At 45.7% G+C, this 19,016-nt stretch overlaps 1 protein-coding gene across 1 annotated transcript in view; it reads right to left on the bottom strand.

Moving 5' to 3' along the window:
* Window positions 1–2,614, bottom strand: part of TAPT1 (transmembrane anterior posterior transformation 1) — a 67,309-nt gene extending 64,695 nt beyond the window's left edge. Inside the window, exon 1 of the mRNA XM_083460488.1 lies at window positions 2,584–2,614. Coding sequence (XP_083316614.1) covers window positions 2,584–2,599 — 16 coding nt within the window. The 5' untranslated portion in view covers window positions 2,600–2,614. The remainder of the gene's footprint in view (window positions 1–2,583) is intronic.
* Between the last annotated feature and the right edge of the window lie 16,402 nt (window positions 2,615–19,016).

The raw sequence follows: 19,016 nt of genomic DNA, 5'->3' as shown, positions 1-19,016 counted from the left end.
TTTTGAAAGTAACTTAGAGGAAAGCATTTGCTTCGCAGCAATGAATAAGCAGATGTTTTGAAATGATTACAGTGGTGACGTAAGCAGGCTAACGTTGAGTAAGACGTGTGCATAATTATATATGAATTGCATTTTTCACATTGGGTCTCTAGCCAGAAGAAGGAAGTGGAGGGGCCTGTTTTGAAAGTCTGTTGACTTTTAAAAAATCGGGAAAGGGCAACCCCAGTGTATGGCTAAGAAGGGTGAAAACAAAACACAGAATGAGTCACTTTGGGAACTGCTTCCAAAAAAAGATGCACACTCAAAAAAAGATGGGGGTCCAATGCCAGGGAAGTCATTCTGTACTCATCTGATCTGATCTCATCATTTTCAGGCCCAAATTCAAGGTGCACACGTTGCCACCTTCCCTATAGACCAGGGGTCGGCAACCCGCGGCTCCGGAACCGCATGTGGCTCTTTTACACCTTTGCCGCGGCTCCGGGGCGGATACTAGCGAGGGGAGGAGGCGCATTGTGCCCCCCGACACTCCCCACTGTGGCGGGCGCTGTACTGGCTGTGACGTCACATGGGGGCGGTGCGTGCATTAGTCACGCACCGTCCCTATGTCACCTGCCCGCCCGCCCGCCCGCTACATTGTAAGGGGCATGTACGCTGGTCACTGTTTTGAAGGGGAGTGAAGAACACACACACAAAAAAAGGTAACTTGTTAATTTAACATTTATTTCTATGAGGAGGAGTAATTCTGAGGGGTCAAACAAAGAAATAATAAAGTGACAAAAAAGTTATTTTATAATGACGAGTTTTGCGGCTCCCAGTTTTTTTTTCTTCGGAAACGGGTCCAAGTGGCTCTTTTTGTCTTAAAGGTTGCAGACCCCTGCTATAGACCATCGCAGGTGCTAAGGTCAGCAGAGGCCCTCTGGGTAGCTTCAGCACCCTCAGAGGACTTTTATTGTGATTGTTATTTGTTTTGGACTAATAACAAAACCCTAAGGCAGGGGTCTGCAACCTTTAAGACAAAAAGAGCCACTTGGACCCGTTTCCGAAGGAAAAAAACAACTGGGAGCCGCAAAACCGGGAAGGTGCCGTCGGGACAGTCCGTGACTAACGCACACACCGCCCCCATGCGACGTCACAGCCAGTACAGCGCCCGCCACAGTGGGGAGTGTCGGGGCACACAATGCGCCTCCTCCCCTCGCTAGTATCCGCCCCGGAGCCGCGACAAAGGTGTAAAAGAGCCACATGCGGCTCCGGAGCCGCGGGTTGCAGACCCCTGCCCTAAGGTGTTATCTGAACCTCCTCATCCCCCTTTCTGCCTTGACATTATCTCCTTCCTCTTCATCCTATTGCTTTCTTATTTGTGTTGGTGCAAAGAGAGACAGAAAGGGGAGAATTCTTGGATGCCAAGAGCCACGTTTGGGGCTTTTAAACTCAAACGTATTTTAACCTGCCTGAGAGAACCCCAGCAAAGATTTAAAATCACAAAACATGCAGCAAAGCATGGTAACATAGGCTAGTAGACCTTTAAAACGTGTCCCTCCAAGTGAATTCCAAAATGTCCCCTTAAAAGTTTCTATCCAAAGTTTCCCTCTTTCCCCCGGCATAGGAAAAGACCACACGTTTGGTAAGTTTAAAACTGTTTTACTTACAAATTCTCCAAAGATCAGATTCATGAGCTTTTCCATACATCAGCCAGAAAAATTGCACAGGCAGTAAAACTCAGCTGAATTACAAAGTTGTGCAAGTTCTTGAATTATTGGTGAAGGAACTCAAAAATGGCTACTGAGAGCCATGTAGCTGAGTTCAAACCCTTTTCATGCTGAGCTTCATAGGTAGACTGGGGCGGGGATAATAATAGGCTTGATTACCTATTTCCTCCCAAGGTAAAGGAAATGACATAGCTAAGCCTAGCAGGACAGCTTACTCTATAGTATTAACCCCTTCATGCATTAGACTTAAGCATGTTGGTTATATGAGGCTGGTTATCCCATACCTTGTACATTCATTATAACTGCAAATTAGATATGATGTGGAAAATTCATTGCCATAGTTCCTGATATTATTAGCATTGAATAAGGCTTTGGGTTTTTTTCACCCATTCCCCATGCTTTTTTCTTCACTTTAAATCCTGCTCTGAAGCAAGTGCTTCAGAATAAAAGTAAGATGGGAAAATAGCCCTCCTTCGCTCCAAATCATCCCTTCTTTTGCTTTACTTTGTTTTTAAGAAAAAAAGGGCGAGAGATCTCCCTCCCTCCTCCCCTTCATGTCTTGTTTGTCCCTTTTCTCTAACAGGGATCTCAGAACAAATACCACATGCTGTTCCTTTCCTATTTAAAGTGAAACAAGATGGATAGAGTTATCTGGAAACACACCAAGCCCAGTATTTCCTAATAAAAGAGCAGAGAGAAACATTTGGTTAATTTAATAAAAGAGCTCCAATTAGTATTCACTGAAAAAGTTTGTAAATGGATGAACTACTTATTGCACTTTGTCTGTAATCCATAGAGTTCTATGCCAGGGCACAGCAGGGGTTCATGAGAAATAAATTAATTGAATTAAAGTGTCCCGTGAGCCCAAAGTACTCACTTAACACAGGAAACATCTGTTGAAGTGGACTGTACTCTACAGAAGCTTTTGCCGTAATAAAAGAGCGAGTCTTTGAGGTGCCACAAGACATTTAGACATTTGTTGCAGGAGAGTAGCACAGCTGCCCTTCTGGAAAATGGAAACAAATTGCTTTGGCCTTTCCCTTTGCAACAAGCCTCTAAAGAGAATGGATTCTTTGTCCCCGACTCACGAGATGTAGCAGAATTACTTGTGTTCAGCGAAGACTTCATATGACATCTCCGCAGAAGTTATTGTTTTGCCAATTCCATTCACATATATGCATATTGTACAGTGGTACCTCAGGTTACATACGCTTCAGGTTACAGACTCCGCTAACCCAGAAATAGTGCTTCAGGTTAAGAACTTTGCTTCAGGATAAGGACAGAAATTGTGCTCTGGCGGCGCAGCAGCAGTGGGAGGCCCCATTAGCTAAAGTGCTGCTTCAGGTTAAGAACAGTTTCAGGTTAAGTACGGACCTCCGGAACGAATTAAGTACTTAACCCGAGGTACCACTGTACTGGGTTTGAGGGGGCAAGGATGCTGGAAATCGCGGGGGCACGCGCAATCCAGTCCACCGAGGGATCTCCGCTGGAGTGAACCAGCCCAGGTGACCCCTGCCGACCCCTGGTGTAAAGGCTCTTTGCAGTTCTCATCGGTCACCAGGCCACCGTTCAAAAAGTGCTTCCTCTTCCATAGAGAATTTGCCACCCTACCTGGTTCCGTCACTTTAATAGTTTTGCAGAAACACATATTTTGGCGAGGGCAGCTTGTGATATCATACCTGAAGTTCAAAAAAGGTAGCCATGGGGGGGGGGGGAACCTGCAGCTATTGGAAGTACAATGATCTTTACTGCATTTGCTAAACCTGTGTGCTCCTGTGTCACAAGACCGCGTGATAACAATGTTTTCTTTGCTCTCTTTCCTTGCCAGGTTGGTTGCAAAAAACAGACCTTAGGCTAATTTCCAAGAAGCTGCTTTCACAACCACTGGGCATGATTTCTTTATATAATCATGATCTTTAAAGGGTATAGCAATTTATTAATCAAAATGCAATCAGGTTTATATTGCAGTCCTTGATTTGGTAGAAAGGTGGGGTGCTAAAATTTAAATAAATATATAATGAACATCAAATCCAATTTTAAAAGCACAAATTAAAAAATGTACGGCAAGGAGCGGATCCTGTTCCATTCGTTGTTTTGGCTGTGGATGTGGAGGCCGTAGTCATAATTAGAAAGCATGTTGCTGAACTACAACTCCTTTAAGCCACTTGTTACGGAAAAATCTGGGTGCAGGGCTACTCAGCCACCCAGCTCGTCGGACTAGGTCCGCGGGTCCCTGTGGAAGAAAATGAGCTCAGCCGGAGACAGGAGCAAACTGTAGAAGACCCAAGTTTATTGCGCAACAGGTTCAAGATGAGATTGAACAGCGAGAAAGGGGTGACATGAACTTTTGAAATTTCCCTCCATGTCCCAGAATATAGTGCAAAGTACACCCCAGTTACATCATGAATACATTAAGAAGAGGTTGGGTTACACAGGATTAACATATGGAGGAGGGAGGGGAGAATATGCAGAGCTGGAGATATGCGCAGATAAGCGCATCCTGAGTACCTGATGAGAAGACAATGGTCCATGTATGCATGGTCTGCCACCTGGCCTTGCCCGGAGGAAAGGCTTGGCAGAGCGATTTGACAGGATTAGGGTCTTGACACCTTGCTTGAGGGATTATGGAGGACAGGGGAGGTGTCATGGAGTCCTAGAGAAATTGAGCAAATTGGCACATTGATTTTCTATGAATTTTATAGATTTTAGTCCCTTTTGACATTGACAATTGGAAATAAATGGATATATTGTAGCGAAGAAGGAGATGAAGAAGACATGCCCCCCCTTCCGTATCACACTGAAAGCGGGGCCAGGGCTGATGGGAACTGTAGTTCAGTGGCATCTGGAAGGCCAAAGATCCCCCATACCTGATGCAGAAAGTGACTGAACTATGCCCCCCCACTACATAATTCTTTCCAAAAAAATTAAACACAATTCATTGACAGTGGGGTTACTATTTTTAGAACTTTATTCACTTTTTCACATACCTGTTTGTTGAAAAGTGGCATGTAAACTTGATATTTAAGCATCAAGAAACATATTTGCTCTTTTAACTGTTCTGAAGCACCAAACAGAATACAGTGGTACCTCGGGTTAAGTACGGTACTTAATTCGTTCTGTAGGTCCGTTCTTAACCTGAAACTGTTCTTAACCTAAAACACCACTTTGGCTAATGGGGCCTCCCGTGCCACCGCACTGCCGCTGCGCGATTTCTGTTCTCATCCTGAAGCAAAGTTCTTAACCCGAGGTACTATTTCTGAGTTAGCGGAGTCTGTAACCTGAGGCGTATGTAACCTGAGGTGTATGTAACCTGAGGCGTATGTAACCCGAGATACCACTGTACATGGATTCATATGGAATATTGGTTGGCATCCATCAGTCTGGGGAAACAGTGGAGGAGGTTGAAGGTTGAAGTCAAACCATTGGAGAGTTGCAGCGCCTGCTGTGGCTGTAGAGACCAATATGAGAGAGACATGTTTTGTTGCAGCTGGGGCAGAGGAAGGCGTCCTGTTGTGCTCCTGCAGATGCACCATGGCATTTCTTCTCTCTGCGCTCCTCCCAGAGGTCATTCCTTCCTTTGCTCACTGCTATGGTTGTGCTGTGGGTTAAATCACAGAACCTAGGGCTTGCCGATCGGAAGGTCGGCAGTTCGAATCCCCATGACGGAGTGAGCTCCCGTTGTTCGGTCCCTGCTCCTGCCAACCTAGCAGTTCGAAAGCACGTCAAAGTGCAAGTAGATAAATAGGTACCGCTCTGGCGGGAAGGTAAATGGCGTTTCCGTGCGCTGCTCTGGTTCGCCAGAAGCGGCTTAGTCCTGCTGGCCACATGACCCGGAAGCTGTACACCCGCTCCCTCGGCCAATAAAGCGAGATGAGCGCCGCAACCCCAGAGTCGTCCGCGACCGGACCTAATGGTCAGGGGTCCCTTTACCATTTACCTTTATGGTTGCCCAACCTGACTGATTTGTCTCCAGGTGCTGCAATTGCCTTCAAGGGATTCCCACACAGTGGGGTTGATGTTGTCAGCCTTCATGCCTCATTTGCCGATGTCTTTGTAATGCAGAGTCGGTGTGCCAGCCAGTGACAGACTTTGGGATCTCAAATTTCAGAGGTGCCCTGTTTGACACTAACATTTGGTCCCCCTCACATGCTTCTCATGCTCTGCAGTATCGCTGTGGCACCCCCTGAAGTGCGGTGCCCAACACACACTACCCTAAAAACCGTCTCTGTGCCAACAGGTCAGGTGCCTGAAGCCAGTTCCCCACAGAGCACATCCTTGGGAATACATAAACACTAAACCAAACCATGGCTAAGGAAAATATCAGAGGGGTAAAGCTGGAATACATGTTTCTCAAACTCCACAAAAATGTTTTGTTTTGTTTGCTGTAAACGTCTGAGGAAGGGATTTCAGAAGGCAGAGCTGGATGAAAAATAATAATACAGTGGTGCCCCGCAAGACAAATGCCTCGCAAGATGGAAAACTTGCTAGACGAAAGAGTTTTCCGTTTTGGAGGTGCTTCGCAAAACGAATTTCCTAGGGGCTTGCTTCGCAAGACGACAATGTCTTGCGAGTTCCTGCTGGTTTCCCCCCCTCCCCCCTTTTTCTAAGCCGCTAAAAGCCGCTTATCAGCTGATCCGATCAGCAGATAAGCCGCTAAAAGCCGCTAATAGTGCTAATCCGCTAATACGTCAATGGGCTTGCTTTGCAAGACGAAAAAACCGCTAGACGAAGAGAATCACAGAACGGATTCTTTTCGTCTTGCGAGGCACCACTGTATTTATTTTACGAAATAAAGAATAAATCAAAATATCATTTTGATATTTTGATTTGTTCTTTAACAACAAAACATTTTATCTCTTCACTTTAGATTTGTACTTTAATATGGCCAGTTTTATTCTGCCAATTTTATTCTGTCCATTAGCAGAAATCTAGGGACATTTCTGCTGATGAGTTCTGATGTAGTAGAATGTATCTGCAGCTGTCCTGTCATCTGGCAGGCCACGCAAGAAGCACTTAGACTGAGTGTTTGGTATTTGTAAGCACTAACTCTTGTTGCCCTACCTTTGTGTCAAATACGATGGCAAGGCCTTGAAAGCTTCCCAGTTCCATTTTCAAATTGCCAAACCTTGTCACAATGGTTGTTTCCATCGTCTACAATCAATTACGCAACCCCCAAATCAGATTAAAAATAAGGAAAATATACAAAGAGCATTCAATTCAGCGAGAAGGTGATCTGTATTGGCTTCTCATTGAGCTTGGGTACCACAACAAGTATATTTAAGGAAATTGTATTTATTTAATGAGAATGGACAAAAGCTTGGACACAGCCACAGAACCTGGGGCTCCGTTGTGATAGAAAGGACTTGGGGCTCAGCCACAGTGATGGAGTTTAGCTAAAAACTTAGCTAAAAACAGCAACACCAAAAGTTTTGAAAGCGGGTGCTGTAGTTGGTTCTTACAGGGCTATGCTTGGCTGGGCGTTGAATCATCCGTGGTGTGTAAGGGCATAAAACCCCAAAAATGAGCAAATAAAGTGTAGGGAATATTGGAAGCAAAGCAGCCAGGAAGGACATAATGAAGCGAAAGTGAACAGGCTGCAGCAATCAAGTAAGAAGAAATGGGTTGTGAAATTTGCAAACCCCTTTCTCTTACTTAGCCACATCTGGGCATCCTCTAGAACAAGCATCCCCAACCTTCGTCCCCCCAGATGTTTTGGACTACAATTCCCATCATCCCTGACTACTGGTCCTGTTAGCTAGGGATTGTGGGAGTTATAGGTCAAAACATCTGGAGGGCTGCAGGTTGGGGATGCCTGTCCCAGAGTCTTTTTTAAAAATCATGGCTAGGAAGTGCAATCACAAAAGGTAGAAGTTCTGTCCCACTGCCACCCTGCAATGACAGGTCATATGCCAAATGACAGGTCATATTAAGGTAACCAAATCCCCCCCCCCCAATGAATCCAGGGACACTTTTCAACTTCCTACTACAGTGGTACCTCGTGTTACGTACCGTCCCCCTTACGAATGTTGCGGGTTACGTGCTCCACTAACCCAGTAGTAGATGCCCCTTGTTGAGACCTTTGCGCCGGGATGCGAGTGGAAATTGCACTCTGGCAGCGCGGCAGCAGCCGGAGGCGCCATTAGAGAAAGTGTGCCTCATGTTACGAGCCGTTTCCTGTTACAAACGGACCTCTGGAACGGATGAAGTACATAACACGAGGTACCACTGTAAATAGATGGATTGAACTGATGGATGAAGAAGTGAAAGAAACTATGGTCAAATGGGCGCAAGATGTCAGACACACGATATGCTTAGAGCAATGGGAAATATTCTGGTGAGAAGATATATGATTTACCGCCTCCTATACGATCAAAGAAAATTTTGTTAAAATGTTCTACAGGTGGTATTTAACACCAGTTAAGCTGGCCAAGATCTACAAACTGAAACCCAACCTCTGTTGGAAATTTGGTAAAGAAGCAGGAACAACCATACACATATGGTGGGGTTGTGAGGAGATTAAATTTTTTTGGGGAATAATACATGAGGAATTAAAGAAAATGTTGAAAATCCCAATTGTTAAAAAACCAGAGGCATTTCTTCTAGGCTTGATAGGGAAATATATACCACAAGTGGGGGGGGGGGGGAATCTCTCTATATGCAACTACAGCAGCCAGAGTAGTGATTGCTTCTAAATGGAAATCTCAGACCTTGCCCTCAAAAGAGGAGTGGATATGCAAATTAAATGAATATTTAGAACTGGCAAAGCTAACATCAATTATAAGATATCAGTCAAATCAAAAATTAAAAAAGGAATGGAAATGTTTCGAAGATTATATTGTTCTAAGAAAGATATGCTAATATGCTTAGAATAAAAATGTAAACTGGGTGGGACAGTATTTTCACATGAAATCACAGTGGCTATTTTGGGTGCCGTGTTCTCACACCACAGTCTCACCCTGAAAAAAGTGGGTTTTTTCCTGGGCCACATTTTTGGGCATCATTCAAGATCGTGCCTCCAAAAGTGCTTTTTTTCAGAGCGTTGGGTCTTTTGTGGTAATCTGTTCTTCCCATCCTTTCAAATACTTTGCTTTCTGGGTACACTTCAAAGCGCAACGCTTATGGGCTCCCAGCCACCTACCTTATTAATCTACCGGATTTCAGTCCTGAGTCCTTTAAGGACCTGGCAGCGCCCCTGCTTAGAGTAGTCAAGTCACTTAATAACCACACTGTTTTAGTCAGGCACACAATTTGCCTTGTAGGGTCTAGCTCAGGAGAAAGCAGTTCTGTGAGTTTTCAGGAGAAGGCTATACGGAGTACTGACTGGTCAACCTGTGTCACATAGAATCATAGAATCATAGAGTTGGAAGAGACCACAAGGGCCATCGAGTCCAACCCCCTGCCAAGCAGGAAACACCATCAGAGCACTCCTGACATATGGTTGTCAAGCCTCTGCTTAAAGACCTCCAAAGTAGGAGACTCCACCACACTCCTTGGCAGCAAATTCCACTGTCGAACAGCTCTTACTGTCAGGAAGTTCTTCCTAATGTTTAGGTGGAATCTTCTTTCTTGTAGTTTGGATCCATTGCTCCGTGTCCGCTTCTCTGGAGCAGCAGAAAACAACCTTTCTCCCTCCTCTATGTGACATCCTTTTATATATTTGAACATGGCTATCATATCACCCCTTAACCTCCTCTTCTCCAGGCTAAACATGCCCAGCTCCCTTAGCCGTTCCTCATACATCATACGTTCCTTCATACATCATGAAGGCATTCTCTCTCCAAAGCAGTTTTTGAGTTTAAATATACCATTGTACTTTATTTTTTAAATACAGTGCCAAACAGGTGTTGACCAGATAAACTTACAGGGTGCTAAGGAAAAACTTGTTGAGTAGCACGAGAAGGAGCAGAGAGGAAGAGGAAGCCAGCTTTGGATAAAGAGGCAGGTATGTTTGTAAAAAGCAAAGTGGGGTGGATAGGTGTGGAACAGAGCTTATTGTACGGAAGGGGGTGGGTTGCGTGTTGAGGTCCCCAGGGCCACCCCAATAACTCACACATCACACCAAATTTTTGTTTAAGGTTTTTGGCATAATTTTGGCCACAACTTTATTAAAATACAAACATGTGAGTAGTTGCTTAGGCATTGGTTGCGACTATCTGCCCCCACCGTGGGAGACAGTCTGACATTCCGCACGCCTGTGAAAGTCAGAAAAGGGGAATACACTTGGGGCTAGCGACGGAGCAGGGAACCTGCCCTCAGCCCACCCCAAATGCAGCCAGGAGCTCTTGCAGTGGCCCGAGCCCCCTTGACAGGGTGGACAAGCAATAGTTAGCCCCCGATTCCTTTAATGGAATCCCTTGCAGCAGCAGCATTAGAGGGGCAGGCACAGCCAATCCATGCCCCTCCACCAACCAAACCATAATCCAATGCCTAACCGTGAACCCTACAAATTGTGGCGATTTGCTACGCAGTAGGCAAAAACCAACTGGCCCAGCCAATCTGCCAGATGGACAAAATTCCTACCAGGCCCTTGCCCCGAGAGCAGACGACCACATGACAGGCATAGCAAGGTCAAGCGAACAACCCTAATTCTAGGGAGGGGGGACGGGCAATCTGATGCACGGGTGAAAAGAGGAAGCCCTAGCCTCGTGCAAGGAGTTTTAGCATTTCTGGCTGTCCATCAACAAATGGCAACATTAACTTCTTCCCAAGGACAAGGGAAGCCCAATCGCATCAGTGGCCAACGGTCAATTAGCCTGCCCCACAACTTTGGAGTGTCCTGGCGGCCCCCACCGCAACATATGCTCTCCATGAAGGAGAACACGCTAAATCACTCTGCATCCTTTATATTATTATTTACTAGATCTCAACCCAACTGTTCCCTTTTAGAAGCCTTCAACATTGCTCACAACAATACAAACAATAAGAGAGAAGTTTTTTCTCCCTCTTTCACGAGAGCCAGGGAAAACGAATGTTGAAAGATTCAGGAGAAAGGGAAGCACTTCTTCAAGACAGCACATTGTTTAAATTATGGAATTCGCACCAGAAGTTGTAGTGATGATGGACACCAACTTGTGGGCTCTGCCCTCTGCTGGCATGAAGTCCCCAGAAGACTACCCCAGAGAGAATCCAGTCTTTGGCAGAATCATAGAATCGATGAGTTGGAAGGGACCATGAGAGTTGTCTAGCTCAAATCCTTGCAATGCAGGAATCTTCTTTCTAACATGGGGCTCCAAGCCATGGCTCTGAGATTCCCTCCCCCCCCACACCAAACTTGGTATAAACCAACACAAAATGTGTAGATTTCATACCTTAAGATATCTTTCTCTGAATCTTACTAACTTCATGCCTTTTCTGCGAGAAATGGATTGCCAGACCTCATACCACCCAAAACTACCAAGGCAAACTGCTGTGAGGAATGGTGGAGACCATCCTATGAAGAACTGATTGAAAGACCACCATGAAAGAAATGGTGCAACAGAGTATCAGGAGATATTGCTCAAGTTCAGGTATAAAAAAAAATCTGTCAGAATTTCAAGAAGTATTGGAAACAGTAGACTACTCATTTAAAAGAGTAGTTTTAAATCATGTTCTTCTGGCACAACCTTTTCTCCTATTTGTGCTACAATTTCTTAAACCAAGGCCAGTTGGCCAGGGGTCTTTCTTGGCCAGGAAGTATGGGATAAATTGAATCTCTAAATTGAAGCAATGAGTAATAATCTGCAGATGGGGTGATCACATCATCTATTTCTATGCTGATGTCTGTACCAGTGGTTTTTGAGCTGTGCTCTGTGGAACGCTGGGGCTCCTTGAGAGCTTCTGAGCACCTCTAGAGTGAGAAGATCAGTAACAGGGACAAGTTCTTGGAAACAGAGTTCAGCCACCAAGCTTGCTATTCAATGTGTTTGGGGGCACATTTTGTTCATGTGGGCCAATGCCAAGGTTAATTATCTGTGAGCTCAACATGTCTCATGTGAATGGAGTCCTCCTAGGGCTTAGTAGTATATATGGGGAATTCCTCAGCAAAGGAGTCTATATGGAAAAGGTGGGAAGAAATGTGAAAATTGTTTACACTGAGCACTTCTGGTGCAATATTGTTCTTTCCATGGCTGCTGTTCACATAAGAGCATTGAGAAAACACCTGCCATAACTAGGAGTCATTCGGAGAACAAGGAAGAGGACACCATCAAGTGCTCACAAGCTGATAAAGATCACTTTGATGAACGAGCAAGGAAGGATTGGAGATTAAAGCACACAAAAATGAGGAGATGAGGTTGCCAAGCTGAAGGACACAAGAAGTTACCTTATATTGCACCAGAACATTAGCTCTCTCGAGTCCTGTACTGACCATTCTGAGGGGCACCTCTTCCTTTTTCACCTGACTAAAACAAAGCAAACACAAACTGAAGTGTAGGTGGTTTTCCCATGAGGCAAGACACAGTGATAACAGCAAGAACCTTTATTGAACTACGTAACTGGGAAACAGGAGCAAAGCTACTGCTTATATACATTCCCGAAAGCCTGGGCCACTCCCACACCCAACGTGATTGGCTGTCAAAACTTCCCAGCTGCGAATCGCAACTCAGAGTTCAAGGGCCAATGGTAGAGGCCCAAATCCTAAAAAGTTCTGTGATTGAACATCATATATTGAATCAGAACACAGGAGCTCAGAATCCTTAGTCCAGACTCAAGCTCAGGCAAACACAGGTCACTGAATACAACTATTTTACTTTTAAAAGACAACTGAAGGCGGCTCTGTTTAGGGAAGTTTTTAATGCCTGATGCTGTATTGTTTTTAATATTCAGTTGGAAGCTGCCCAGAGTGGCTGGGGAAACCCAGCCAGATGGGCGGGGTATAAACAATAAATCAGTGGCGTAGCGTGGGGGGTGCAGGGGGGGCCGGCCGCACCGGCCGCAACATCTGGGGGTTAGGGTTAGGGGGCGCAAATCCACGGGTTAGGGGGCACTAATTCCTTGCCTTGCCCCGGGTGCTGACAACCCACGCTACGCCACTGCAATAAATAATCATTATTATTACTTCTATTGGAATCTAATATATGTGGTACAATTACTGCCTGGCCGACTATTCACGTGGGCCTTAAAGAGGTCAGTTATTGTGTTACACAAAAGCAAGGCAGACTCTCAAGTAACTCTTCTGTTCACGTTTCCTAGGCTACACCAAAAAGAGAAGCTTGCGCATCATTCTCTCTTCCAGTGCTACATTTGTTTATTTCATACAATTCATTTACTGTTTAATACTAAAGAAAGAAACCCTCAGAGTGGTTTACAAAAAGAATGATACAATAAAATTAGCAGTAAAAGCAGTTAAGAACAACTACTAAAATAATTCAAAAAAGAAATTAAATTAAGTGATACAGTGGTGCCCCGCAAGACGAATGCCTCGCAAGACGGAAGACCCGCTAGACGAAAGGGTTTTCCGTTTTGGAGGTGCTTCGCAAAACGAATTTCCTATGGGCTTGCTTCGCAAGACGAAAATGTCTTGTGAGTTCCTGCGGGGTTTTTTTCCTTCCCCCCCTTTTTCCCAAGCCGCTAAGCCGCTTATCAGCTGATCCTAAGCCGCTAAGCCGCTTAACAGCTGATCCGCTAAGCCGCTTATCAGCTGATCCGCTAAGCCGCTTAACAGCTGATCCGCTAAGCCGCTTATCAGCTGATCCGCTAAGCCCGCTAAGCCGCTAATAGCGCTAATCCGCTAAGCCGCTAATGGGCTTGCTTCGCAAGACGAAAAAACCGCAAGACGAAGAGACTCGCGGAACGGATTCTTTTCGTCTTGCAAGGCACCACTGTAAACCAAAAACAAATTAAAACACACCTCAACATGTCTGGGTAGGATGCAAACTACAGGAGATCAAGACTTCCAAAAAGAATAGACTAATAGCAGCTCCTAGAACCTGGCTTGGTAGCAAGTCAGGAATCAGTTCAGATCTCAAAGCACAGACATTATATGCGGGCAAATTTTCATTCTCATTAGCAATCATGCTGCAGCATTTTGCACTAACTGCAGTTTCTGAATCAAGTGCAAGGGACCAATCATACAAATTAGGCACTTCTAGCCACCAAAGCTACCAGTGACAGACAGACTCCTTCAGCTGGAGTGCAACTCCATCCAAGGTAGGCAATTGAGCAGTTTCTAAGACATGGGAGCTTGCTAAGATTGAAGTTCAGCTTCCTTTTCCTCATCCATTTCACCACTCCATCCAAGCACAGTTTTTCCTGTTATGGATAACACCTTATGGCTGCTCTCAGCAGCTTCACATAGATATTAAATAGAATTGAGGAGAAGATGGTGCCCTGTGGCACCTCATAAAGTAGCTGCCAGAGGGCCAAAAGGCACTCTCCCAATGCTACTCTCATTTTTTTAAAAATAATGTTTATTAAAGTTTCACAAACAATAAAAAGTTTCAAAATTTAAATATAAGAAGAACTTCAAGAATAAAAACATACAAGAACAAAACATATTAAAAAAATACACAATAAAAAACAATTAGCAAAAGAAAAGAAGGAGGAAAAGAAAGGAAGAAAAGAACAACCAAAAAGCAAAACAGAAAATAGGTTAATATTTTCATCTCTTATACGTCATTCACTAGTTTCTTGACCTCCTCACACCTCCCATTTTGTATTCCAGTTCAAATATTAAATTCAGCAAATCCTTACCCTCTAGCATTTATCCTTTATCAATCCCCATTTACATTTTCTTAAAAATCTTTTTACCAGTACCACTTCTTTTCAATCAGACAGCATTTTAACATTCCTTAATTTTACAGTGCTTCTGCAAGTAGTCTTTAAATTTCTTCCAGTCTTCCTCCACCGACTCTTCTCCCTAGTCACGAATTCTGCCAGTCATTTCTGCCAATTCCATATAGTCCATCACTTTCATCTGCCATTCTTCCAGTGTGGGTAGCTCCTGGGTCTTCCAATACTTCGCGATGAGTATTCTTGCTGCTGTTGTTGCATACATAAAGAAAGTTCTATCCTTTTTTAGCACCAATTGGCCGACCATGCCCAGGAGAAAGGCCTCTGGTTTCTTCAGGAAGGTATATTTAAATACCTTTTTCATTTCATTATATGTCATCTCCCAGAACGCCTTAATCCTTGGGCACGTCCACCAAAGGTGAAAGAATGTACCTTCTGTTTCTTTACATTTCCAGCATTTATTGTCGGGCAAGTGATAACCCAATGCTACACTCAATCCCAAAGGTAAGGTTGGAACCACCCATTTCCATTTCGCACAGCTGGTCCAGGAAGATACCATAGTCAATGGTATCAAAAGCCAATGAGAGATCAAGAATCCAGTTCAGAGCCGTGATATGCTATGGGGTCACCATGGTTGATTACCTGCATCAATATGGCGACCTATCCTCTTCAGAAAAAGGCAGTGGTGCGGCAGATACATCTCAAGCCTAAAAGTGAAGTTTCATTGAAATGACTAGATGATTGGCAGGGCTCCCTGTGAGCCAGGGATAGCAATTCATTTTAATTTGTGTAAATTACCTGGATGCATAATATCCAATTACGCTAAAAGCAACAAGTCAGCTGATATGGTGAATTAATTAGCTAGATGAGGAAATGGTATTAAAGAGAGCAAATGACTGGATTCGTCGTCTGCCAATCTGCGATTTATTGAATGCTGAGTAGTGCTGGACATTGGGGGGAAAGATACTTTGTTTTTAGCAAGCAGCCATCTCAGCAAGTCGAACAGGACGCCACTGCTCACAAGATGGGCCAGACGTGATCACAGGCTCAACAGGAATTATTGGCTTCGTTGTTAAAACACAGGGAACAAGGAAAGCTGGCTTCTCTTCCTGAAGGGAGAACTTCACATTACAGTAGTCTTTTTGTGCTTCAGTTTCTGTGTCTGTACAATGGGTACAACTGCTAACCACCCCCTTTCCACTTAAGGATTGCCGGACTGACTTTGTTATGACCTGTAAAGAACAGGGAAACCCTTAAACGAAAAGTGCTGCAACATTTTGTAAATTATGAGTATATTAAATGTATTGTACACAAAGTATCACAATATAACATGTACTAATACTCCAATTGGTATGAGCTTAAACAATATATGCATATATATATAGTATATGGTCCTGTTGTTGTTTAGTCATTTAGTCGTGTCCAACTCTTCGTGACCCCATGGACCAGAGCATGCCAGGCACTCCTGTCTTCCACTGCCTCCCACAGTTTGGTCAAACTCATGGTGGTAGCTTCGAGAACACTGTCCAACCATCTCATCCTCTGTTGTCCCCTTCTCCTTGTGCCCTCAATCGTTCCCAATATCAGGGTCTTTTCCAGGGAATCTTCTCTTCTCATGAGGTGGCCAAAGTATTGGAGCCTCAGCTTCAGGATCTGTCCTTCCAGTGAGCACTCAGGGCTGATTTCCTTCAGAATGGATACGTTTGATCTTCTTGCACTCCATGGGACTCTCAAGAGTCTCCTCCAACACCATAATTCAAAAGTCCTACAAATCAGTATTCAATGTCTCCATTGAATAGTATAGCTCTATTGTACTGAAGTCCAGAGTGTTGGTTCTCTGTGTTCTAGTTGAAAAATGTGTACGTTGTGGATTCTGATGACGAGACACATGGGCAAAATCTCTGTTTCGTCAGGTCGGTCCCAGTACATTGCTAAATGATACATGCCATGCTGTTGATGACTAATATAATACAATACAATCTGCCAAAAGCCACATATTCAAGTATTACACTTACATATACAATCAAACCTTGGTTCCTGGACGGCTTACTTGCCGAACAAATCGGTTCCCAAACACTGCAAACCCAGAAGTAAGTGTTCTGGTCTGAGAACGCTTTTTCGGAAGCTGAACGTCTGGCACGGCTTCCACTTGAGTGCAGGAAGCTCCTGCAGCCAATCGGAAGCCTCGCCTTGGTTTTCGAATGGTTTTGGGACTCGAATGGACTCCCGGAACGGATTAAGTTTGAGAACCAAGGTTCCACTTTATAGGCAACTAAACGCTCAACAATTAGGTCAGCTCCTGCCTTGCGAGGGTGCTCAGCTCCTGGTGAAATGCTGACTCAGATACTAATTCTGTGCTACAAGGGTGCTGTTAAGTTGTGGGTGAACATATCAGACGACACAGCGATTCTTCAAACAGCTCTTTATTCAGAGGCCACAACAGAACTGAACTGAAGGGCTCAGTCAGCCTGCTTATATAGAGCTCCAGTACAACGTTACTGTAGCAACTTTCTAAAACTATCCAATCACTGAACGTCACTTTCGATCCTTCATTTGCATAACTATCTACAGTATCCCCCTGCTGGCCCAGGGTGAGAACTTCAGTACATAACAGGTGCCATCTCTCCCTTAGGATTGTGGGTGCCCGCCGCTGCAATGTGGATGTGCCGTTTGCCCTCCTATGTATGTGACATCATATTGGGTTCATAGGGAAAGGGTTAACTAATTGCAGTGGCGTAGCGTGGGGGGTGCCAGGGGTGCCGGCCGCACCGGGCGCAACATTTGGGGCGGCGCGTTTGGCCGGCCCCCCTCGAGGAAGCGGGAACCTCTCCAAGGTGCAGCGCGCCATCGGTGGAGGAAAAGAGCCGCGCAGCAGCAGCAGCAGCAGCAGCAGCAAAGCCGGGAGGAGGAGGAGGTGGAGCGAGCCTGCTAATTGCTTCCTGGGAATTACCGTAATTTTCGCTCCAAAACACACACTTTTTTGCTCCTAGAAAGGAAGGGAAAATGCCTGTGCGTGTCAAGGAGCGAATGCACTCACTGGATCCATGGCTGCCGTCAGTCAAGCAAAGCGGGAGCTGCTTGCAGGGCTTTGCACGGCTCTAACTTTGCTTGCTTTACAGCCAGGAGGAGGGGGTGGAGCTGAGGAGGAGGGAGGGAAGGAGAGCCATGCCAGCAAAGCGGGCAGCAGCCGCTTACACGCGAGGAGGGACAGACGGGAGCCATAGCGAGCCGGAAAAAGCGCCGCGTAGCCAGCAACAGCTGCTGCAGCCTCAGCTAGCAAAGGTCCGTGCGCTCTAAACGGAGCAATGAGGCTGCAGAGGGACGGCAGGGCACAGGAGGGCTCTGAGCCACGAGCGCAGTGAAAACCAGTAAAAAAGTTTTTTAAAAGGCTGCTGGGGACAGGAGGGCAAGGGATGAGGGAGAGAGGGAAATTACAATTCTCCCAGCGTCTCAGCTGATCCGCTGAGCAGGACTTGGGTTGCAGGGGATTCACCATTAGCTGTGTAAAGCAGCAAAGAGGGAGAGAAGGAGCAAAGCGGGAGAGGAAAGGAGCTGCTTACACTGCTGTAAGTGGCTGCTGTCCGGTTGGCTCCTTTAAAGCAACAGTGCTCTTTCCCTCCCCCCTCCCCGCTCAGCTCTCCGAAAAGCTCCTTCTCCACCCACCCCATGCGAGCTCCTTTTCCCCTTAGACCCCTCTCCTTCATCATTAGCAGCATCCTTCTCCACCCACCCCACGCGTGTTCCTTGTCCCCTTAGACCCCTCTCCTGCATTATTAGCCACATCCTTCTCCACCCACCCCACACGTGTTCCTTCTCCCTTTAATACTTTTCCTTCCCTCCCCACTTAAAATGTGGTTACAAAGCACGGATCCACATGGATCCTCAGGATTTTTGCACTGGGTCACCCCAAGTTCACCATCAGATCATATAGCATATGCATGGCTACAGCCTGCACCAAAAACCACACACGCACCCACTGTTTCCTCCGAAGCCTGGCGGTGGGGTGGAGAGACCTCCTCCCGCCGCCAGCCTTCGTAAGGCTGCTCCGAAGGCTGGCGGTGGGGCAGAGAGACCTCCTCCCGCTGCCAGGCTTCTCTCCGCCCCACTGGCAGCCTTCGGAAGGCTGCTCCGAAGCCTGGCGGTGGGGCGGAGAGACCTTCTCCCTGCGCCAGCCTTCGGATGGCTGTCCTGAAGACTTGTGGTGGGAGCAGTGGCGTAGCGTGGGGGGTGCAGGGGGGCCTGCCACACCTGGCGCAACATCGGGGGGGGGGGGGGCGGAAGAGACTCGAGTGCTAAAATCCACGGGTTAGGGGGCGCAAATTACTTGCCTTGCCCCGGGTGCTGAGAACCCACGCTACGCCACTGACTAATTGTAAAATGATTAACCAATGGGAACCCAGGGGGCAGAGTTAACTGTGTATAAGGTTTAAGCACAAAGGTTTTTTAGTGAGTTAGAGTTGTTGAGAAAACAGTCTGGAGTTAGAAGAGACAGAGAAGATAAGTCTGTGGGTTGCGCTAGCCTGGTGGGAGAGAGTGAGAGAATTTGTTAAGAGGAGTCAGTCAAACAGTTGAGATAATCAGTCAGAAGGTATTAGGAAGGTA

Source organism: Podarcis liolepis, assembly GCF_965112155.1.
Source record: "Podarcis liolepis genome assembly, chromosome: 9".
Lineage (NCBI taxonomy): Eukaryota > Metazoa > Chordata > Lepidosauria > Squamata > Lacertidae > Podarcis > Podarcis liolepis.
Note: the sequence above shows the minus strand (reverse complement) of the source record. Positions and strands in the feature narration are given on the sequence as shown.